Source organism: Balaenoptera physalus, assembly GCF_965194825.1.
Source record: "Balaenoptera physalus genome assembly, chromosome: X".
NCBI lineage: Eukaryota > Metazoa > Chordata > Mammalia > Artiodactyla > Balaenopteridae > Balaenoptera > Balaenoptera physalus.
Window position 1 is genome coordinate 95,010,146 of NC_138903.1, and position 24,316 is coordinate 95,034,461.

The 24,316-nt window shown below is 37.3% G+C and overlaps 2 protein-coding genes across 4 annotated transcripts in view; one reads left to right on the top strand and one right to left on the bottom strand.

The window, feature by feature from the left end:
- The window catches only part of NUP62CL (nucleoporin 62 C-terminal like), a 77,982-nt gene extending 74,777 nt beyond the window's left edge, over positions 1 to 3,205 (bottom strand). The window contains exon 1 of the mRNA XM_082447701.1: positions 2,972 to 3,205. The gene's annotated coding sequence lies outside the window, so the exon portion shown is untranslated. The remainder of the gene's footprint in view (positions 1 to 2,971) is intronic.
- A 169-nt stretch (positions 3,206 to 3,374) lies between these two features.
- Positions 3,375 to 24,316, top strand: part of DNAAF6 (dynein axonemal assembly factor 6) — a 58,276-nt gene continuing 37,334 nt past the window's right edge. The window contains exons 1-5 of one of the 3 annotated variants that reach the window (XM_082447796.1): positions 3,375 to 3,484; positions 9,308 to 9,445; positions 13,456 to 13,528; positions 20,671 to 20,776; positions 23,720 to 23,816. In XM_082447796.1, the coding sequence (XP_082303922.1) occupies positions 9,311 to 9,445; positions 13,456 to 13,528; positions 20,671 to 20,776; positions 23,720 to 23,816 (411 nt within the window). In that variant the 5' untranslated portion in view covers positions 3,375 to 3,484; positions 9,308 to 9,310. Of the gene's footprint in view, positions 3,485 to 9,307; positions 9,449 to 13,455; positions 13,529 to 20,670; positions 20,777 to 23,719; positions 23,817 to 24,316 lie in introns of all 3 variants that reach the window. The other 2 variants (XM_082447797.1, XM_082447795.1) reach the window with 2 other exon arrangements.

Consider the following 24,316-nt stretch of genomic DNA (forward strand, 5'->3'; position numbering starts at 1 on the left):
GTACAAAGAGGTAGTGTTTTAGTTTTATGTTTGGTTTTAGTGTAATGTTTTAGTTCTTTAAAAAAACAATATCTAATGAAAATATGGCAAAAGGTTAACAATTGTTAAATCTTTGGTGGGTACATGGATGATGGTGTATAATAGTCTCTGTAATTTTCTGTCTGAAATATTTTATAATTTTTAAAAGAGGGGCTAGTTAATGTTTTAGAATGACAGAAAATAAGACAACCTGTGTGCTTTGAAAAGGGGGAATGTGCTAATACAGACCAATTATAGCTTTTATTCTCCCAGTCAACTTAATTGCTTCCTTTATAAAAAATTTAAATTACAAATGAATACATACTCATATAATCTTTGGAAAAGATATTCAAAAAGAAAGCTAATCACCATGAGTGTTATTATGGCACTTGAATCTGCTTGAATATGCTAGGATTCATATATTTTTTAAGTATATCCTTTTGAAAATGTCCATAGTTATTAGTTAAAAAAATACATTCAACCTAACTCATATTGTGGTTGATGACTGCTACTCCAGCACAGAGAAACCTAGAGGGGCAAATCCATACATCCAAGGGGGCAAAAATTCACAGCTCAGGTCCAGATTCCTGGCCTTCTTGTTAGGATTCCTCTTGAGTGCATGGAAGGTAAGTTATATAAATGATTTTAAATAGCCAAACTTTACAGTGTTATTGATAACATGGAATAATCGGAAATAAATCTTCTGTTGCTTGTTTATTTAGGCTGAGTACATTATGGCCATCTCAGTTTATGCAATATTAAGCTGCTATTAATAATGAAAAACATAAGGACTATCAGGAACATAGGAAAAATTCCCAGAACCATATTAAATAAAAGGAACAAAAAAATAAATAAATAAAAAATTTTAAAAAAAGGAACAAAACATTGTATAAACAGGAATTAAGATTTGGAAACAATAGAAAAGAAACAGAAATATCAGTTACATTTTGGTAGCAGAATTGAGGGAAATTTTTCATATTTAATTTCTTTTAATGCTGCTTTAATAAATTATTTAACTAGCGTTTTAAAACAGTTTATATATTATAAAAGAATTAACTAAGCTATATCCCTTTTTCACACCTATAACCCAGAGAAACTTTTAGTTGTGTTTTTCATCTTTTAGATCTCTCAAGTTTCATTAGTTTAAGATCAAACTAGCAGTCAAAAGCAAGAAATTCTGTTGCCTCTGCTTCTGGGATAAGCAAGCCAGGGAAGCTCTTTTCCTATTTCAACATCTGCCTCTAGATCTGACCTGCTATCAAGGCAGGATGGATGAGAATATTAAACTTAATCAAGTGATCTTTATCTCTGAGATCCACTCACTGACAACATGACCCTGGGCAAGTCACTGAACCTCTCTAACCTTTGTGTTCCTCAACCCCTAAGTTTCTGTATTTATGAAATTCTCTATGTAAGTCAAGTGCCTGAAGATTCATCTCAGACCGAGGACGGATCTCCAAACTTCCTACCTCCCCAACCCTGGAGAAAACAGCCCTTAGCACGGATTCCACCTTGCAGGGGCAGGCCAAACCTTGAAGAGGTAATTATATCCCTAAACATAAATAGCGTTTGTTTTCCAAGAAGAAAACTATTATTTATTAAATATTTGTGCATCTGGCACTGTGCCCAGCACTTTATAGCACCTTCCCGGGCCCCACCACAGACCGACAGAACCAGTTCCTGGAGTAAGCCAGGGAAATCTGTATTTGTAACAAACATCCTAAGAGATTCCTAAACACACACAAGTTTGAAAACGAAAGATCTAAGACCAGATCTTTTTCAAACCGTGAATGACAATTCATTAGTGGGTTGTGGTCCACATTTTAAAAAATATAATGGAAAGCATCAGAGTAAAAGCACGTAATTAAGTACTGTTTCTGCGAAATACTTGTCAGTTATATATCGCGTATAAGTACTGGGTCACAATACAAAATTTCTTACTGTGAGTCACAGCAAAAAGGTCCGAAAAGCACTAGCTAGGCATTACGGACTTAGGCTAATGCACAACGAGGCGGAATAGAAAGAAAAAAAACAATCAAGAAGCAAGAGACAGCATAGCATACATAACTTAAGTTCTGCAAGTATCCGAGAGAAATAACAGAATTTAAGACGCTTAAACTCTGATCACCTACAGTAATAAGGGGAATTACGCTATAGGTAATTTGGCTAAAAAGCCAAAACTTTAGCCAATAACTTAAATATTCTACCTCCATTTTGTTGTTGTTGTTTACTGTGGTAATAACAAGTAGAATAGAATGTTTACTTGTGGTAATAACAAGTAACAAATTACTCAAGCTTCACTATCCCCTTCACCGGATAGCAGAAAGAAGGAAAGCAATTTAGTTAATTCATAACCTAATTCCAGGTCCTGGATAACCAAAAGTAACCATCCATTAAAGCCATCCTACCTCTCCTTGCTTACAACACTCAAATACTATATGAAAGGGCCCACTATCGAACACAGCTAATCAGTTTTGAATACTCCAAATATTTATTAAGCCATCTATTCTGCTTCCCTTTTGTTTAAAACCAAACCACGGAATTCCTGAGAAACTAGGGTCACAACTGTACCTCTAGGCGAAGTGTAAACACTCCTATTGCCAAGCGGCGCAAAGGGGCGCCGCGCCAGCGTTTCTGCACTCCAAAGCGGGAAAAGCGGGGCACCGGGTCCGGCGACGTTCCCGTTGAGTGGGAACGACGCGTAGCTCTGGCCGGTGCCTCGCTGGAGCCGCGTGGCAGCCGTAGGGGTGCTCCCCCTGGGGCTCCAGATCCAGAAGGCTTGCCCACAGCAGAGGAAAAAAAGCGCGTTCCCACCCTACACACACATAGACACAAACGCTGAGCCGGGACGGTACCACAACACGTGTCTCTGTCACAGCGCGGAAAGGGGGCGTGGGGAGCGCGTGTGGAGCCGCCACAAAACCTCCTCAAACCCCCCGGCCACCGAGCCTACCTTTCCGTCCACGCTGTTCCAGATCCGCTGGACAACTAGCGGTCTAGAATCCACGTACAGGAAAAAAGTAACAATGAGGGAGCCGGTTGATTTCCTGAACAAACGAAAACCGGTGGCGGCGGTTATTTCGGTGGCGGCGAAGTAAAACCGAAGGCAGATGAAACTGCGGAGCGGCCAGAGAGGCGGACCCGGAACTTTTGCGGCCGAAAAGAGCCAGCCTGCACAGTGGGCGTGTCTCCGCTGGAGCGATGCTGAGACCCAGGCTTAAAAGGGGTCGACCTAGTTAACTGGAAAGGGCGGCCATTGACCCCAACTGACACGCGTTCGGATTGGTTGCTTCTCGTGAGGTTTCAAAGGACCCTCTTCTATGATTGGCCAGGAAAGTCAAGCGGGAACCCGGAGGTGGGGGGTGGGGGTTTTCGGAAACAAAGTTGTTACCCAGGCAACAGAGGGACGCAGAGCTCTCCGCAGTGTATTTTTGGATCCTAGAGAGCCACCCAAAAACTGACCCAGGTGAGGAAATCCGAACTTTAGGAGGGGGAAAGAAGGGGTCCTCAGATGCCTTAGCTATCAGAGAACTCTAGATACTTACGGCTCTGAGAGATACCTCAAAAAAGCCACAAGTTGCCGATGGAACAGACCCGTTCCCTAAATCCCCCTGCCCTAGACTCTCTAGAAGCAGGATTCAGCTTTAACAAAACTCAGTCTATCAGGATGTGAGTGAGATGGGGCAGTTTTACCAGACAAGGGATGGATGCGGGTGGAATGTCAGAAGGCCAAAATGAACATGCGAAGCCTTCCCGACGTTTTTCTCTAGACACTTACATACACGTACGGTTGTAACGCTAATTTGAGAGTGAAAACTATTATTTCCTTGTAGGTAGATCTGGGTGCTCCAAGTTGAAGTAGCCACTGTTATCTTCTGTTTTACATGTACAGGCATGATTTATCTTGGACCAGGTTGCCTTGGTTGGGATATATTTTTTAGGGGGTATAACGCTGTTCAGACTGAAAAAAACGGCCCGTACTACGTGGGCAATGCCCTGTGTGCGGGAATGTGCACGCTGTGGCCTGAGAGTTCCAACGGTAGTTGGTCAGATCCGTTGAGGAGTGAGAAGCAGTCAGACCGCACTTGGGGGGCTGGAGCGTGGTGTGCAAAAGCCTACTTGTCCCTACCAAACCTGCTACTCACCAAGGGCTGATTGGGAGAGTGTTATATGTCGTTGGACTGTACCCGTCAAAAGGAAAGGGACTGTGACAAAAAATAAAATCTGAGTGAGGGGAGAGTACAGAGTTCGAGCAGAGACGTAGGGGTCGCTTCTCCTAAGAGCTTCTTGTTGTGACAGGGATTCAGAACAGACACTATTTCCTGAAGAAATGAAGAAAATAGGCCTGTTGACTTGGGGAGAAAATTTCAAAGCTCTGAAGGAAAATGAGCTGTCTCAACTCCTTTTTAGATAGAGGTGGAGTATGGGAATGAGACAGAAACAAAAAAATTGTTGGCAAGTGTATTAAGTTTGGCTAAAACAAAGAATAATGGATAGAGGAAATATTAAATCAAGAGGCTCATTTCTTGACATTTAGGTTTATGATATATTCCAGGTACTTTCAAAAATCATCTTCCATTAAATATATTTTAAATTTGTAACAAAAGCTCTTGTTAAGTCCCCATAGTTACTTATGACTTGGTACATTTGATAGCAGTGAAAGTTAGAGACCTAAAAAAGGAAATTATTCTTGGTATTGTAAAAACAAGTCAAAATGAATTCGTTTTAATAGGCAGGGGATCATTGATGTGTATAGTTGTCAAAAAATGTAAGAAAAAACCAATCGGTATATTATAATTTAACTCAGACATAGGCATAGATGATGTTTACTTTTGTGTTTTCAGAAGAATTTTAATACAGGAATTGTTAAATAAGGTACTATATAAATAAAGTTGCAGAAGAAATGCCAATTTTATTTAAGAGAGTAAATGAATTTTTAATACTTTGAAATCATTCAGCTATAAACAGTCAGTAACTCTACATAGGGATATGTGTTTACCTATTAACCAAGTTCCCAAATGATGCTATTTGGTGATTCTTTATTACCCTGATTTTATTTGCTATATAAACTTGAATTAATAAAATGTCATTTCTTGTTGAATAGTGTGTAATTCAGAATTTTCACTAATTTAACCTAAACTTCTCTCCAATTAGTTCAGGTCGAAGAGCCATTCCTGCTGAGACCCCAGCCCTCTCAACTAGAGTCTGACTTAATCTCGGGTTATTGATATTATTGTTTCGGTGCCGTGAGTCTGGAGTCATCCTGGTTGAGCTTGTTTAGTCCCTAAATGGCTCCAATGTTTTGGTAAAGAGCTGGTTCTGAAGCATCTGTCTCTTTAGCTCATTGTGGCTAGTACCGAAAGAGATCCCCCAATCAATTATGAAGGCCCTAAGGATCCAAGTTGATGTGGGAAAAATTAAAAGCACTGTCTAGAAAACTCTGCCACTGGAATTGGCCTAGCCAAAAGAGAGTGAGAGAAAAAAAAAGTGTCTAGAAAATTTACTTTCTAAATAACCAAATCTCAAATAAAAGATTTAGCAATATATTTTTAAAATGAAGTTCCTGCTTAAATTTGCCTTAAATTTATTCTTGGCCTATTTAAGTGGCAATGACAGATTCAAACAGTCAGTGTGGCTCCAGAATTTTTTTTTTTAATCACTACATTATACTGTCTGGGTAGTCTAAGCAAAAGGAAGAATACATTCCAAAGTACAAAGGCAGGAGATTATAGGGTATGTTTAATTAGCAGTTCAGTTTTTAACAGAATGCAGATTACAGGTAGGAGAATAATAGGAGGGAAGGGCAGAAAATTAGGTTGGGGTTAAATCCTGAAGGACCTTGATTGTCAGGCTCAAGATGAACTTTATATCAAATTTACAAATAAAAGATAGTCCTACAAATAAATAACACTGCATAGTTCATAAAAAGGCATCTTGCTTTAATTTTTCCGATGTTATCTATTTGTCAAATGAACTTTAATATGTTTTTAATAGTTTAACAAATTATTCTTAATTTGTTAGACTTCTAAAAAAGCTAGTAGAATCTTCATTTCCATTGAATTTAGAATATAGTTTTCTAAAAATTCAGATCATTGTTTTTCTCTTTTGATAAATGAGTTCTTTGATTAGTTACTTACAAAGTATTGCTGATTCTTTTGTTTGTCAAAATACAATATCAACAAACTTGTGATTTATTATTTTGTGTTTATAGATGATTATTATGGTTGATATGGTAAAAATTATCTTTGCTGGAGTGCCAATTTTATTATGATATTTCTACTCCAGTTTAGCTAAGTATGAACCTATGCCATTGTATGCCAGCATAATTTGGAATTTAAAAAGTCTGATTCCTAATATACTTCAGATATAAACAGCATACTATAAACTATTGTGAATGATTTGTTTTACATCCCAAGGAGTGGTATTCCCTTCAAAGCAGTCACTTTGGGAGGCTATCCACTTATTCTAATGCTGTTGTTATTGCTCAAATTACTTTTGAAGCTACTCTTTTAGAATCGCCTTGAGGCTTGCAGCACATTCTTTTGAATATCCTCAGAGTATCAAATCTTCATATTTTGAAAGTAGATGTGATATCTAGATATATCTAGAAATCACTTGGAGACAAATCTGATGTGTAATCAGACTGAGTGATACCATAGTGATACCTGTTTTCTTGGTGCTACATATGAAGGCAGTTCCAAAATATTTTGAGCATCGATAGCATAATTTACATCAATGTATAACATTCCAAGGTGACTATTTTGAAATCAACATTCGTATGAATTTAGTCATACTTCATTCAGGATTCACCAACTGCTGACTACATGCCAGCTCCAGTTACTGAAGACGCTCAGCCTCTAGGTGTAGCTTCCTACTGCCCACACTGCCCTGCCTCTTACCAAATGAGAACCAGGCGAGAGCTACTTCCCAACTGATGGGGATTTAGAATTAATCTGCTTTTCCTAAATACAGTATCCAGTGTACTTACTGAACCACAGCCTTCCTTCATAACCTCCACTGGGACATTAGAAAGCCTCTGATGGAGTGCCTGTTTCCTTTTCTCTTTTCTAGCTGTGATGTTGAGCCCTGCCTTATTCTGAACCTTCCTCTAGCTGCCAACTCCCCCATAATACTCAAGAACCCCATCCTGCCTCCTATACCCCCACCTATGGACCAGGATCCTACTTTACCTAAATAGGCCTCCCTGTAACCATGGCTATTCAACCTTTCTGCCGAAACACTGCTCACGTCCTGAGACTCTCGCTGCCATGTCACTGCCAAGCCCATGAGCACGCGTGAATAGCAGTTCTGATTGCTAACTCAGATGCTATATTTGGCACTTCTGAATACCCTTCTTCTGGGTTAATTCTACTGGTTCCAGTTTCTTCCCCTCTCACCAGCCCACCATTAAGCTCTAGCAAGCCTCATCATCGTGTACCTGTGGGTGCTGGCACTATGTGCCAAATAATAATGATATTTTTATAAAGCTTTTCATATTTTAGCAAACTCTTTTACCTACGTTGCATGATACGGCCATCACAACAATATTGTAAGGTAGGTAATGCTGGAATAGTAAAACAATTTCGGCTATATTTGTTTTTTAAAAGTCTCATTGTACAATCTCAACTCAAAATACCATTTATATCATTGCATCTGATATCTGGATCCATTTTTCCCTTTCACTGTCAAAGGTAGAAAATGTTTCAATAAACTTTTTGCTTTTAATGTTAAGTAAATATTTAATGAACACATAATCAGCTAGGACTTTAAAAATATAAACAGAAGCCTCTTTGTTTAATTTAATGTGTCAATTATGCATTTCCATAGCAGACAACCAGACCATACTGTGAGAGAAGATTGTTTTAATCGGCTCTTATTTCACCTTTTCCAATTTAATGAGTTTTCAATGTAATAAGTTTTATCATTAAGTTATTGGACATCATTATTAGTTTAAAAGATGTAGCCCAGAGTCACAGAGCTAGGAAGTAAACGATAGATACAAATCTAAGCAACATGACTCCAGAGCCCTTACTCTTAACCACTATGATATACTTGCCTCTGTGCTAGATCTGTAGGGCAATTTAACATTTGTTTCATACCCTTGACATCTCTGATAAGCATTCAGATCAGTTTTCCTTTTAAAAAGGAAAGTCAAAATAATGGTAAAATATAACAGTAAAACAAAAGATTTGTAAAACGCCATTTACATGCAGATTGATTTTGACAGGTGATTGTACCAGCACACTTTTGAGAATTCCTTTGTATTACTGTTCTAGGCACAACACAAAAATTTTAGTGGATCATTTAATAAAAGCACTAAAGAAATGCTTCCTGTGAATTAATTTTATAAAATAATGTTCAAAAAATATCAGCAGAAGTGTAGAAAAGATTCCTATTATATTTATGCCCAAATCACTAACAATAGGCCTAATTCTACAGTCTTTATTCAGGTTATTCATTAAAGTTTGACACTCCCAAGATTTTTAAAGATCCTGAATTCCTACTCCAAATATAACGGTAGAGATTATTTAAAAGACTGATGTCTGGTTGGTAGGATTACAAGTAGTTGTGATTCTCTTATTTCTACTTTTAATGTATTATTTCCTAAAGTTTCCACAATAGACATATATAGTATCACTATTATAATCAGAAAAAACAATTTATTTTGTGTGAACTTTCACTAAAGTTAATGAACCAACCCACTAGAGGTCTCAAACAGCAATATAATGCAAGGCAACATCAAGGGTTGATTAAAATTTTAAATAAAGCAGAAGATACCGGCCTGCCTGAGGCAAAAGTGTGAAATGAGTAAAGTTCCTTGAGACATTCCCCCCAACAAACGTCCTTTTCAGTTCACTGAATAGGAATATACTAGCTAGACAGCATATATTAGACAGATAAAAAGGTAGTCCACAAAAGTCTACGTGACACTGACATACCCTTTCTCTTGGGGTAGAGTTTAAGGATGTGCATTTTTAACTAACTCCCCAATTGACTCTTAAACACACTAAAATCTGAGAACCACTATGTAGGTGCTCAAGAAATGCTTGTTAGATTGAGCACGAAGTTTTAATAAAGCAAGCTGAATACTTGCATTTACTTGCTGCCCCAGGTCTGTGAGTCAGCAAAATACATATATTTGAAGGAGTTTACAAGGATTTTCAAGGAGGAATAAGAGATAATGGAGTGACCCAGGGAAAGAAGGGAGATATGACAATTTAGAAAAATCTTCATGTCTTAAATAAAATAGAAGACTAAAATACCTCTTTCTGATTATCTTCTTCCTCAGAATATGGAATCTGAAAATGCAGAAGCTGAAAATATGGAATCCGAAAATATGGAAATTGAAACCATTTCCTCAGTTTCAGCTCTGCAGGCTCTCTCTAAGCTGCTTTATCCAGAAGAGGATGACTTTGAGTCCGGACAGGTGGTTATACACCTACAGATGAATTAGTTCTGATCACACTAGGTTGTGAAACTGTATTTGAACAACTTGTTCCAACCTTGCTGTGGGAGCAGGGCTCTGTCATCTAATACATTCACAGGAGGTTGCAGGACTGATTATGCATGAGAATATAACCTCTAGTACATTTCTAGCAGACGTAATTATATTTTTTTGTAAACTACCTGAACACTGAATAAGAAAAGAGTTCTGTAACTATGGTAGCAATAGCCACATTTCAAAATGTTTGTCATTTATATTTATGGCCAAAGAATGCTGGACAACCATTACAAAGAGTGGTAGCTAGGATTTTTAAGCCTAGACAATATTTCTATAAAACAAATAATTTTAATTAGACAGTATTAATTAGGGCCCCCAAACCCTTAATTTTTAAAAATTTGTCTACACATGAAAGCAGAACAGAAAATATTTTGAGCCAAATAAGGGGACAAACTAGCTTCACCCTATTAAAATTGGCTTCCGGCTACATGCTCAGATAGAGCTGTGGAATCTAATTAGTTGAATAGCATTTGGGGTCAGGACAGGGAACCTCAGGGAGGTTTGCAGCAGCAAGATGGGCTTCATTTTGGGTAGGAGAGTTGCATGAATTGACCTTTGCCCATTCCACAGTCACTGCCAGTAAGCTCAGAATACTCAAAATACTTCCATGTAACCCCCTGCTCTCCATTCTCCTCCTCCTTAGATATTAGCAAACCTTGGCTATCAGACTGCCTATGTGAAGGCAAACAAAATTTGCGGCAGAAGTTTCATACTATAGATGCTTCCCTGTTGGCACAGTGGTTAAGAATCCGCCTGTCAATGCAGGGGACCGGGGTTCGAGCCCTGGTCCTGGAAGATCCCATATGCCGCAGAGCAACTAAGCCTGCGTGCCACAACTACTGAGCCCGCACTCTAGAGCCTGTGCTCTGCAACAAGAGAAGCCACCGCAGTGAGTAGCCTGCGCACCACAACGAAGAGTAGCCCCCGCTCCCTGCAGCTAGAGAAAGCCCTCGCACAGCAATGAAGACCCAAGGCAGCCAAAAATAAATAAATAAAATAAATAAATGTATATAAAAAAGTCTCGTACTATAGCAGAATATATTAATTTGCTTTAAACTATTTTAATGTTCTTTGTTATCATGACCAGTTTACCGTGAATAAACCATCTCCCGTGAACATACATATCAATTTTCTCCTCCCCAAATTCTTTTTTGCCATAGTGTGGAAAAACAAGTAGCATAATCTAAATAGGCAGCCAATCCAGTGTCAACCAGATTGACACTGGATGAGCTTCCACCCTCCAGGAAGAAGTTACGTGGAACAGGGCAGAATCAAATAAGACATGCAATGGAAATAAAATTTGTGGAGGAGGGGAACTGAGTCAGCTTGGAGCCAGGATTAGGAACCAAGAAGTTTTAGTCGGAGAATTCTTAGTAGAGGCCAAAGAAGGAAAGAAAAAGCAGGCCATTAGTAACAGCATTGAATATATACAACAAATATGACACAGAAGAAAAAGTTAAGTGCAATATATCAATAAGTTTGGGAAGGCAAACTCGTTTTTGCTACCTTAGCTGAAATAGAATGATAAATCCTGGGAAAGGTAAAGTTGTGCCATATAGAAAAAGTATAGAAAAGGTAAAGTTATGTTACATAGAAAAAAGTATGTCATATAGAGAAACAGCGATCTGGAATAAAGGGAAGTGGAACTTGTAACTAGAACAGATTCAGAGATAAGAATTTCCCCTGGTTACAAAGCCTGTTTCCTTTGGCATTTATGTATGGAGATGTTTATTTGCATCTAGAGGTGTTTCCAGGGGAAAGATGAGTGCTTATGAGAATAGAGAGACTAGAATCATTTTACCAAATTGTACAATATATAGAGGAAAATTACTATAATAATGTATGATTCTGTATATCTGGGTTATAAGCAATTTTGAGATAAGTGGTCATTCAGACACCACAGTACAGATATCATTAGAGGATATAGAATTGGGGTATCAGAACAGTGGGAGAAAAATTAATGTTTGTAATGAACTATTAAATTTTCCAGGAGAGAAACGGCTTTTCATTTTTTAACATGTATTAATCTTGGGAACTGTGGAACGATTACAAGAGCGAAGTGTTTTTGAAAATACACTCACTGAAAACAGCATTTAGAACTGTTGCATACACATTGGTTTATTTACACTATCCCCACAAAGAATTGTTAAGAATATAGGAAATTGGGAAGAGAGTATGTTGTCTCACGAGGGGATCTTAAGACCTTGGGAAATAAGGTTTACCACTCTGCACAGACAACGTAACAAGGATGTTCTAACTCTCTTACATATTGCAAAGTGGCATGAATTGCAATGATAAATTGCTCAGATAATTGGATGTAGATTCATGGTAGAGGCTGAAATGATATTCTTATAGAAACAATTGCCAGATGGTTTTTAATGTTTTTATTACCCTGATCCATCTTTTCACTTGAAAATTTTATTTTTAATCATTTATTTTCATTAAGTTAATAAACTGAAACTCCTCCTCTGTTCTGATATACTGATCCAATCATCACTGTCCATGGAAAGCATACCAATTTTTGTCAGGAATGTTCAAGTTTTTATTTCTATGGATTTTAATTTGCTGTGGAAGGAAGCACTCAACAAAACAAGAGGCCCTCAGGTTCCAAAAAATGCTTTACCCTGATTGACTGTTAGTATTATTAATATTCTGGTGATTAATAACTTAAGAAAAGCACTGCAAGTTTATATGACTTTAGTGATTTAAAAGAAAAAAATGTATAGAATATTGTCTTGGGATTTTCACATAAAAATGCCTGTAACACCTTAACAGCAGACATAGCACTTTTGAAGCACCTTTTGGAAAGCAAGAGTTCTGTCTCAGAAACCGTTGAGATGTTACAGATTAATTTCTAATTTATAGCTGTTGGAATAATTTAGCATAAAAAAGACACAGATGAGCTTTTCCACCAGCTTCCAAGGACAGACCCTATTCCTCTTGCCCAAACAGGACATTATAACTTGTGTACCTGTCTGAAGTCTTGGGAGATAAGGGCAGGGGCCTGGAAAAGGAGAGTTGGAGGTGCTAGTTTGCCAGGACCACGCGATAAGAAGTTTTGACTGCCAGCAATGGAGTGAATTGGAGCTGCAGAGTCTGACATCAGCAAGAACAATTAGTAAAAAAAAAAAAAAAATTGGGATTTTCTTGAAGTATCAAAGAACTCCTGACAGGGACCAATGAGGTGGTTGCCACTATACTCAGCTGAAAAAAGAAAACTCTTCTTCTACTGGTGTGTCTGCTGTCCCTGTCCCATACAGGGGGTATGTCTGCTCGTACAGAAGATGGCAAAAGAAACCTGAACTTGCATGAAGACTGAAGTGGTTCAGCATGTATTTGACACTATTAATTTGGGGTTGCTGTTTAAATCCAGTAGTTCAGTGTCATGAGGTGATGGGACGAAGAAGTATTTCATATCCACAGTGGAAAGAAGTAAAAGCTATTATCAAGACTTTTGAATGAGTTGTTTGATGTCTAAATACTTAGACTCTATTTAGTGGTTTGTTTTTATTTCTAGAAAACTTTCCCATACTTCTGTCCCCCATCTAACTATGACCAGACAACTGCCAAAACCCAAAGGGGTCGATGCTTTTATTCTAACACTGGGTTCTAACCTTCAAAGAGATGAATGTGGCTCATTCCCCTATCCCCAAGAATACATGATTCACTGGGCTGGAACTGGGGATTTAGTCTGATCAAAGATCAATTCTGCCTTGGGGTCTATTAAAGCAAATACTTTTTGAAAGGACAAGGAAAACACATTCAAAATAATACTTGACATCTGTCTCTTGGTTATATAACAACAATGGATAATTAAACTGGGAAGCGTTAATGAAACTGTAGATGGAAAGCTTATCAAATTTAAAGTATTACTGGTCATGTAAGTTATACAAGTAGTAATTACAGAATGTTGGACTTTTTTTCCTCTCCTCCAGTCAAATAGTTCATCTGCAATGGGAGCCATGGGTCCTGGGAATATTGGACCACCAAAAAGAGAAGCGCTTAAAGGTAAGTTATTTAATAAAGCATATAGATCAATATAAACAGTATAATCTTTTCTTTGGGAGCAAAATTATAGGGAGAGTAATACTAACTAACACTAGCGCTTATCAAAGATGAACTCAAATAACTGTGGGAACGATGAACAACTATTTACATATAAAGATGTTGTTTTTACTCTAGTGTTGCAGGTAAATTGTTTTTCTAGTAATGGAAATTAATTTGCCTTGAGTTATTCACATTTTTTGGCATATTTCCTGAGATGGAAAACCAAGAAAGTCACATGTGGTTAGATAACTTTTTTATTATTTAGGGTCTAGTTACCACAACACTTAACTCCATCACGTTCTATGCTGCTATATTCTGGCAATTTCACAGAATTCATTAATTCATTCAATAAATATTTGTTGAGAGCTAATTATGTACCAGGTAGTATGATCATCTCTGAGACTACAACGGAGATCAAAATAGAAAGGGTCCCTGCCCCCATTGAGCTAATAGTCCTTTGGAGAACACAATGAAACAAATAACTACACAATTTTATCTTATGTTGAAAAGCTTATAAATTAAAGCCCATGGGGTAACTTATAAAGTCACGGGTCCAGTAAACTAGAATAAATATTTTTTGGGTGTTTTCCCAGCATTTTGGCCTATACATTTTCACGGAGTTGAACATTTTTCACATCTTTAAAAATATAGAAATCTGAAATTCTGTTGGTCATGATCACAGTTACCAGAGGGTGGACAGGGAGAGGAAATGAAGTACTCTCATCAATTTAGGTAATTGTAAAAGATTTTGTCTGGAAAAATGTTTAAAATAATGACTAAAATGAGGTCTGAGTGGACAATTTTTAAATTTCAGTTATTCTACATACTCAAGAGTCTATTTGCCTTATTCAAGAGATATTCACTTTACAGAAGACTAGTTCAAATTTGGATGTATTTCTGTGCTGCCTGTATTTCTGATAATGTAGGTCTAATAATCTCTAAATTCTAAGAACAATGAGTCATATGTAAAACATTATATATAAATCTGTAACTATGCTTTACAAAACCCATGCTAGATGGAAGCAGATCATTTCAAATGAACTGGCAGAATTGAAAACCTGACAATCAGGTGCATTTCTGGGAACACTTAACAGTAATCAAAATAATGTTCTGCACCTAATGTGGGTCTCCATTTGCTGCCGCAACAGTTGGAACAAATGTAAGCTGGGTTTAGCATGCCTATTTACTTTCTTTTTTTTTTAACATCTTTATTGGAGTATAATTGCTTTACAATGTTGTGTCAGTTTCTGCTGTATGACAAAGTGCATCAGCTATACGTATACATATATCCCCATATCTCCTCCCTCTTGCATCTCCCTCCCACCCTCCCTATCCCACCCCTCTAGGTGGTCACAAAGCACCAAGCTGATCTCCCTGGGCTTTGCGGCTGCTTCCCACTAGCTATCTATTTTACATTTGGTAGTGTATATATGTCAATGCCACTCTCTCACTTCGTCCCAGCTTACCCTTGCCCCTCCCCGTGTCCTCAAGTCCATTCTCTACATCTGTGTCTTTATTCCTGTCCTGCCACTAGGTTCTTCAGAACCTTTTTTTTTTTTTTTTGAGATTCCATGTATATGTGTTAGTATACGGTATTTGTTTTTCTCTTTCTGACTTACTTCACTCTGTATGACAGACTCTAGGTCCATCCACCTCACTACAAATAACTCTAATTTCATTTCTTTTTATGGCTGAGTAATATTCGATTGTATATATGGGCCACATCTTCTTTATCCATTCATCTGTTGATGGACATTTAGGTTGCTTCCATGTCCTGGCTATTGTAAATAGAGCTGCAATGAACGTTGTGGTATATGATTCTTTTTGAATTATGGTTTTCCCAGGGTATATGCCCAGTAGTGGGATTGCTAGGTCATATGGCAGTTCTATTTTTAGTTTTTTAAGGAACCTCCATACCCTTCTCCATAGTGGCTGTATCAATTTACATTCCCACCAACAGTGCAAGAGGGTTCCCTTTTCTCCACACCCTCTCCAGCATGTATTGGTTGTAGATTTTTTGATGATGGCCATTCTGACCGGTGTGAGGTGATACTTCATTGTAGTTTAGATTTGCATTTCTCTAATGATTAGTAATGTTGAGCATCCTTTCATGTGTTTGTTGGCAATCTGTATATCTTCTTTGGAGAAATGTCTATTTAGGTCTTCTGCCCATTTTTGGATTGGCTTGTTTGTTTTTTGATATTGAGCTGCATGAGCTGCTTGTAAATTTTGGAGATTAGTCCTTTCTCAGTTGCTTCATTTGTAAATAGTTTCTCCCGTTCTGAGGGTTGTCTTTTCGTCTTGTTTATGGTTTCCTTTGCTGTGCAAAAGCTTTTAAGTTTCATTAGGTCCCATTTGTTTATTTTTGTTTTTATTTCCATTTCTCTAGGAGGTGGGTCAAAAAGGATCTTGCTGTGATTTATGTCATAGAGTGTTCTGCCTATGTTTTCCTCTAAGTTTTATAGTGTCTGGCCTTACATTTAGGTCTTTAATTCATTTTGAGCTTATTTTTCTGTATGGTGTTAGGGAGTGTTCTAATTTCATTCTTTTACATGTGGCTGACCAGTTTTCCCAGCACCACTTATTGAAAGGCTGTCTTTTCTCCATTGTATATTCTTGCCTCCTTTATCAGAGATAAGTTGACCATATGTGCATGGGTTTATCTCTGGGCTTTCTATGCTGTTCCATTGATCTATATTTCTTTCTCCCAGTACCATACTGGTTTTGTGCTTTGTTTTTGTGCCAGTACCATACTGTCTTGATTACTCTAGCTTTGTAGTATAGTCTGAAGTCAGGGAGCCTGATTCCTCCAGCTTCGTTTTTCTTTTTCAAGATTGCTTTGGCTATTCAGGGTCTTTTGTGTTTCCATACAAATTGTGAAATTTTTTGTTCTAGTACTGTGAACAATGCCATTGGTAGTTTGATAGGGATTGCACTGAATCTGTAGATTGCTTTGGGTAGTATAGTCATTTTCACAATGTTGATTCTTCCAATCCAAGGACATGGTATATCTCTCCATCTGTTTCTATCATCTTTAATTTCTTTCATCAGTGACCTATAGTTTTCTGCATACAGGAGTTTTGTGTCCTTAGGTAGGTTTATTCCTAGGTATTTTATTCTTCTGGTTGCAGTGGTAAATGGGAGTGTTTCCTTAATTTCTCCTTCAGATTTTTCATCATTAGTGTATAGGAATGCAAGAGATTTCTGTGCATTAATTTTGTATCCTGCTACTTTACCAAATTCATTGATTAGCTCTAGTAGTTTTCTGGTAGCATCTTTAGGATTCTCTCTATATAGTATCACATCATCTGCAAACAGTGACAGTTTTACTTCTTCTTTTCCAATTTGGATTCCTTTTATTTCTTTTTCTTCTCTGACTGCTGTGGCTAAAACTTCCAAAACTCTGTTGAATAATAGTGGTGAGAGTGGGCAACCTTGTCTTATTCCTGATCTTAGTGGAAATGGTTTCAGTTTTTCATCATTGAGAATGATCTTTGCTGTGGGTTTGTCATATATGGCCTTTATTATGTTGAGGTAGGTTCCTCTATGCCTACTTTCTGGAGAGATTTTATCATGAATGGGTGTTGAATTTTGTCAAAAGCTTTTTCTGCATCTATTGAGATTATCATATGGTTTTTATCGTTCAATTTGTTAATATGCTGCATCACATTGATTGATTTGCATATATTGAAGAATCCTTGCATTCCTGGGATAAACCCCACTTGATCATGATTTATGATCCTTTTAATGTGCTGTTGGATTCTGTTTGCTAATATTTTGTTGAGCATTTTTGCGTCTATGTTCATCAGTGATACTGGCCTGTAGTTTTCTTTCTTTGTGACATCTTTGTCTGGTTTTGGTATCAGGGTGATGGTGGTCTCGTAGAATGAGTTTGGGAGTGTTCCTCCCTCTGCTATATTGTGGAAGAGTTTGAGAAGGATAGGTGTTAGCTCTCCCTAAATGTTTGATAGAATTCACCCATGAAGCAATCTGGTCCTGGGCTTTTGTTTGTTGGAAGATTTTTAATCACAGTTTCCATTTCAGTGCTTGTGATTGGTCTGTTTATATTTTCTATTTCTTCCTGGTTTAGTCTCAGAAGGTTGTGCTTTTCCAAGAATTTTTCCATTTCTTCCAGGTTGTCCATTTTATTGGCATAGAGCTGCTTGTATTAATCAGTCATGATTCTTTGTATTTCTGCAGGGTCAGTTGTTACTTCCCCTTTTTCATTTCTAATTCTGTTGATTTGAGTCTTCTCCCTTTTTTTCTTGATGAGTCTGAATAGTGGTTTATCAATTTTGTTTATCTTCTCAAAGAACCAGCTTTTAGTTTTATTGATCTTTGCTATTGTTTCCTTCATTTCTTTTTCATTTATTTCTGATCTGATCTTTATGATTTCTTTCCTTCTGCTAACTTTGTAGATTTTTGTTCTTCTTTCTCTAATTGCTTTAGGTGTAAGGTTAGGTTGTTTATTTGAGATGTTTCTTGTTTCCTAATTTAGGATTGTATTGCTATAAACTTCCCTCTTAGAACTGCTTTTGCTGCATCCCATAGGTTTTGGGCCGTCGTGTTTTCATTGTCGTTTGTTTCTAGGTATTTTTTTATTTCCTCTTTGGTTTCTTCAGTGATCTCTTAGTTATTTAGTAGTGTATTGTTTAGCCTTCATGTGTTTGTATTTTTTACAGATTTTTCCTGTAATGGATATCTAGTCTCATAGCGTTGTGGTCGGAAAAGATACTTGATACGATTTCAGTTTTCTTAAGTATATCAAGGCTTGATTTGTGACCCAAGATATGGTCTATCCTGGAGAATGTTCCATAAGCAATTGAGAAGAAAGTGTATTCTGTTGTTTTTGGATGGAATGTCCTATAAATATCAATTAAGTCTATCTGGTCTAATGTGTCTTTTAATGTTTGTGTTTCCTTATTTATTTTCATTTTGGTTGATCTGTCCATTGGTGACAGTGGGGTGTTAAAGTTCCCTACTATTATCGTGTTACTGTCGATTTCCCCTTTTATGGCTGTTAGCGTTTGCTTTATGTATTGAGGTGCTCCTATGTTGGGTGCATAAATATTCACAATTGTTATATCTTCTTCTTGGGTTGATGCCTTGATCATTATGTAGTGTCCTTCTTTTTATTCTGCTCTGTGGTAGTTATTTCCACTATTTGATCTTCCAGGTCACTTATCCGTTCTTCTGCCTCAGTTATTCTGCTATTGATTCCTTCTAGAGAATTTTTAATTTCATTTACTGTGTTGTTCATCATTGTTTGCTCTTTAGTTCTTCTAGGTCCTTGTTAAACGTTTCTTGTATTTTCTCCATTCCATTTCCAAGATTTTGGATCATCTTTACTATCATTACTCTGAATTCTTTTTCAGGTAGACTGCCTATTTCCTCTTCATTTGTTTGGTCTGGTGGGTTTTTATTTTTCTCTTTCCTCTGCTGCATATTTCTCGTCTTCTCATTTTGCTTAACTTACCGTGTTTGGGGTCTCCTTTTCACAGGCTGCAGGTTCGTAGTTCCCATTGTTTTTGGTGTCTGCCCCCAGTGTCTAAGGTTGATTCAATGGGTTGTTTAGGCTTCCTGGTGGAGGGGACTGGGGCCTGTGTTCTGGTGGATGAGGCTGGATCTTGTCTTTCTGGTGGGCAGGACCACGTCTGGTGGTGTGTTTTGGGGTGTCTGTGAACTTATTATGATTTTAGGCAGCCTCTCTGCTAATGGGTGGGGTTGTGTTCCTGTCTTGCTAGTTGTTTGGCATGGGGTGTCCGGCACTGGAGCTTGCTGGTCGTTGAGTGGAGCTGTGTCTTAGCGTTGAGTTGGAGATCTCTGGGAGAGCTCTCGCCATTTGATATTACGTGGAGCCAGGAGGTCTCTGGTAGTCCAGAACTCGGCTCTCCCACCTCAGAGGCTCAGGCCTGACACCCAGCTGGAGCACCAAGACCCTTTCAATCACACGGCCAGGTACATGGGGAGTTTCTTGCCTTTGGGAAGTCTGAGGTCTTCTGCCAGTGTTCAGTAGGTGTTCTGTAGGAGTTGTTCCACATGTAGATGTATTTCTGCCGTATTTGTGGGGAGGAAGTTGATCTCCACGTCTTACTCCTCCACCATCTTGAAGGTCCTCTGAATGGTTAAACTTTACTGCTACTATTGGAGGGACTCCTGAGGAGGCAGGGGGTGGCTGTGGCTCACTGCGGGGACGAAGACACTGGCAGCGACTGCTCTGGCAAGTACTCATTGGTGTGAGCCCCCTATTTACTTTCAAACATTTAAAGATGACATGTAGAAACCCCAGGCATGTGCTCAGTTGACATAAAGGACAAATGAGAGAGATTTTCTTTAGAGCTCATGTCTATATGAGGAAAATAATGGATTAAAAATGATCATTGTCTCTACTGTTTTCAGTTTCTTTCACTGATAGTATTTTTAAAGAATTATGTCAGGCTTGCATGGAAAAGGTATCAAGGGGCTTTTATATAGTAAAACACAAGGCAAGATAAAATATTTCCATCCAAATCAGATTGATTGCATGTTTGATTTGTTCTTTCATGTAAAAATATTTTACATATGATTCTATTTGTTTCTGAAAAAATGTGTAATATTTCTTTGCCTATATGTTGTATATAATATATATTTTATACACAGTATGTTATTTTATGTACTAAATATTTATATATTATATGTTTTATATGTGTATGCACACATATATATATATATATATTTCTGTAGATATAGATATAGATATACACACATATACAGAGAGAGAGAGAGAGAGAGAGAGACTGGAAAGATGTACACCAGAATGCTATCATTGATCATCTCTGGGTGGTTAGATGGTAGATTATTTTATTTCCTTCTTTTTGCTTATATGTCTTTTCCAAATTTTCTACAATTATTATTACAACTCTTCAATGTATTGGCTGTGTGTTGATTACAAAATTTAAGTCAACTGTTCCGAATTTAGCTTCCCCTGACCAAAAAACAAGCTAGTGATTACAAATAGAAAATATTTCACTTCAGTGATCCCAAACTTAGTGTGAAGAAGAACAGGAGCAATTTCAAGGGGCTAACAGGCAAAAGCTTCAGCTTTATCTTCCCTTTCTTCACAGTCATCCCTCAAACAAGTGATGAAAATAGTGAGCACATCTGGAATCCAGAGGAGGTTCCAGAAGGGGCAGAGCACCATGATGTGTGGGATATTAGAGAAACGCCAGAGTAAGTCAAATGAAGCCAAGGGACATGTTTTTTGGGGTTTAAGTTAGATGTGTCATCTGATACCAGTCTATTTTTGACAAGATTCATAATGTAACTTCTACCACATAAAAGATAAAACTATGGTGACACACAGAAGGCATGTGTAATTGATGATTTTTTTCCTTCTAGAGCAGAAACAAATATTAAGACATAATACCTTTCTTTCAGTTATTATCTAACAAAAAGTGAAAAGTAGTCATTTCCATTATCAATTTATATTTAATATCATTTTGTTGTATAATGTGGAAGTAACAGTGGGTAAAACCAGCCCATTAAATTACAAGCATTCATACAAACTAAAGTATTATGCCATGTTTTTGTGCCAAAGACGTGCTTTTAATTACTCAGTGTTCCACAATTTCAGTAAAAGGCTATGTTCTCCCACCAATTATCAGCTGTTACGTGGACTAATTTACTAGTTATTTTAGGATTATGTTTAGTATATTGTGCAAGCAGGATTAAAGGCTTCCTTTCTAGTCTTTTCAGTAGGAATAATAAATATGAATTTTAGAATTATCATAAAAAGTCTTTCGTACTAATAAGTGAAATCACTCATACTGTTAAGGATTAAAGTGTGTTTACATACATAATTGAAATTTATGATTAAATACACTAAGCTTTAAATATGTATTTTAAAATAAAATCTTGTTTGAATATTTAGAATAGCTTGAAAAACAAAGGCAATATTTATTAAATTATAGTGTGCTTTATAATGTCTTGAAAACGTCTATGGCAAATGTGAGAACTTTTAAAATTCTGACTGTAAAACTGTGTCCAATGTTTAAAAAAAACCCCAATGCTTCTATCTTCTATGTCAGTTCTGAAAATAGAAGCAGTGGGAGACTGCAGATAATTAACTGGAAAAAATGTATCCAGCTTTCAAATAAACGATATAAAAAAAATAAGCCTCATAAAAAAAGAAATCAAAGGGGATTTAAAAACATTTCTGTCTGCATCCTAAGTATGAAGGGAGTGAATCCCAGGTTATGTTTATACAGCGCCCACACATCCCTATGAAAGGTAAGATTTAAGTCATTCATTTGTCACATAGTTTAATGAATGTCAAACATCCATATGTGGCAAGCTCCAAATCTGAGTAAATTTTTACTTTTCATCCTGATGTTTGATGTTCTGTAGAAAGAATATCCCTCAAAGCTTTAAATGAACAAGAACTCCAGTCAGGATATGAAGAAAATTGCTTTATAAGATTTTTTAATCTTTATTTTCTATCTTATGCAAATACATTTCAAACTGTCCCAATTAGTAAAGAAGAAAATGGGTAAAGAAGGTGAACAGGCAGATCACAAAAGAAGAATCACAAGCTACCACATAAAAAATAATAAGGGCCTGAGCTAAGTCACTGGCCTTGGAGAGAATTATGAGGGTCTTTATTTGAGAGATATTTGAAGGAAGATTTGGTATTTGATTAGATACAATGAATGAGAGGAAAGCAGTAGCTAGAGCAAATCCATGTGGGAGTCCTGGGCATATAGATCAATATCTTTCTGTTTTGTTTTAACTTGGCTTCACCTTTGTGAAGACCTGGTAGCTGTTACAGTCTATTAAGAAAAAAGTGTCCTATCTCAAATAACTATTTACTGTTAGCCCTGTTCCAACTCAGAGAAGTCCCTCTTTCATCCTTGGGCATTCCTATTTGCAAGTGGTCAGAAGTTCAATGTCTCCAGATACAATTTTCCAACTGCCTACTATATACATTTGCCTGGATGTCCCAAGGCACCTCACACTCCACACACCCTAAACCAAACTCACCATTTCCCCTCCACCTACATTCCCAATCACAGTTAGTGGCTTCACTGTTCACCCAGTCACCCAAGCGAGTAACCTCAGCATCATCTTTGACGCCTTCCTCTCATTCATTATATCTAATCAAATACCAAATCTTCCTTCAAATATTTGTAAATGTTTACTTACTTCATTCCATCTAAAAAGATAGGGTAGGGACTTCCCTGGCGGTCCAGTGGTTAAGACTCTGCGCTTCCAGTGCAGGGGGTGTGGGTTCGATCCCTGGTCAGGGAACTAAGATTCCACATGCTGTGCAGTGCAACCAAGATAAAAAAATAAATAAAATGAAAATGAAAAAAATAAAAAGATATAGTTCATTATGGCTGGGGGTTTCTATAAACCACTCTATCCCTAGGGTCCCAAATTTGGGGGCAAGGAAAGATTTGTGAATTGTCATGTGTGAGGTGAAATACCAGGAAAACCTTTCACTGAACTAAGAATTCTGTAGGACTAGATTCTAAACACTATAGTTGTACCTGTGCTGACTACGCTACCAGTGTTTCTACTGTAGAATTTTTGAGGTAGAAAACACAACAGAGATCATTTAGTTCAAACCCACCCCCTCCCATAAATTGTACAAATCCGGAAGCTGAGCACATGAGTTTGTGACTTGACCAAGATCACACAGTTAATGACAGAAAGAGTACTAAACCTGGATTTTCTAACTCTACTCTGAGGCTTAAATTTAACAGAGGAAGGTTTCCATCTATCCATCAAACCCTGGATTATGGGCTCACTATTCTTCTGAGCCATTGTTTTCCAGGAAAGGACCTTCCTTCTTTCTTCTGCTTTTACTCTTATTAGAATCTTATTAGAAGTTCCCTCAATCTATTTTATTTGTATGGCTCTGAAATAGTCAAGCTTTATTTTTAGAAAACAGTGTACACAACATAAATCCTGACAGTGTTAGGTATTTTTGACTGAATTTCTAGACTTTTGTTCCCTTATATTCTGCTACATGCCTGAAAAACTGCAAGCACTTTATTTATTTTGTCCTTTTATTTTTTGTAATAGCATGTCCTCATAAGTTTCTAGTTTTCTACTCTGTGACAGGAAGTTGCTCTTTCATTTGAGTCTCTATATCACTGGCTTTTTTTTCAGATATGAAGTTGTGTTCAAACAGCAGGTGGGAACTGAAGATATGTTCCTGGGGTTGACCAGAAAGGACCCTTCAACTGCGTGTTGTAAGGATCTAGTGGTAAGCCTCTCCCTTCTTCCCCATTTTCCATTTGACCATTATAGTTAAATTGACTGTTGTACACATAATACCATAGGCAAGGCTGTAAACCCTTTAAAAATAGTGGTTGCTATGTTTGAGGTACTAAGGGAATAATAGGATAGACAGTTTAAAATTGGTAAACGTGCACAAAATAAACTAAGTTTACACATGTGGATAAGATTTACAAATAAACAGAATCATATGATGTAACACACTACTTCCAGTCCTAATAAAACTGCCCAATCTGGACTGAATTTTCTTTCATCCTAGTTCTGTCCCATACATGTCATCTGATTGGTTATTAATTTCTGATGAGTGACAGTCAATCAAAATGAAATATTTCCTTCCCTGAATCTGTCTTATCTCTTGTATCTGTATTTCTTTTAATGACTCAGCTTACATTGGGGGATGTAAAAGGGGATTTTTTTCTTAAATTTTGGATCTGAACTACTGACTTAACACTCTCAAAAGACATCCAA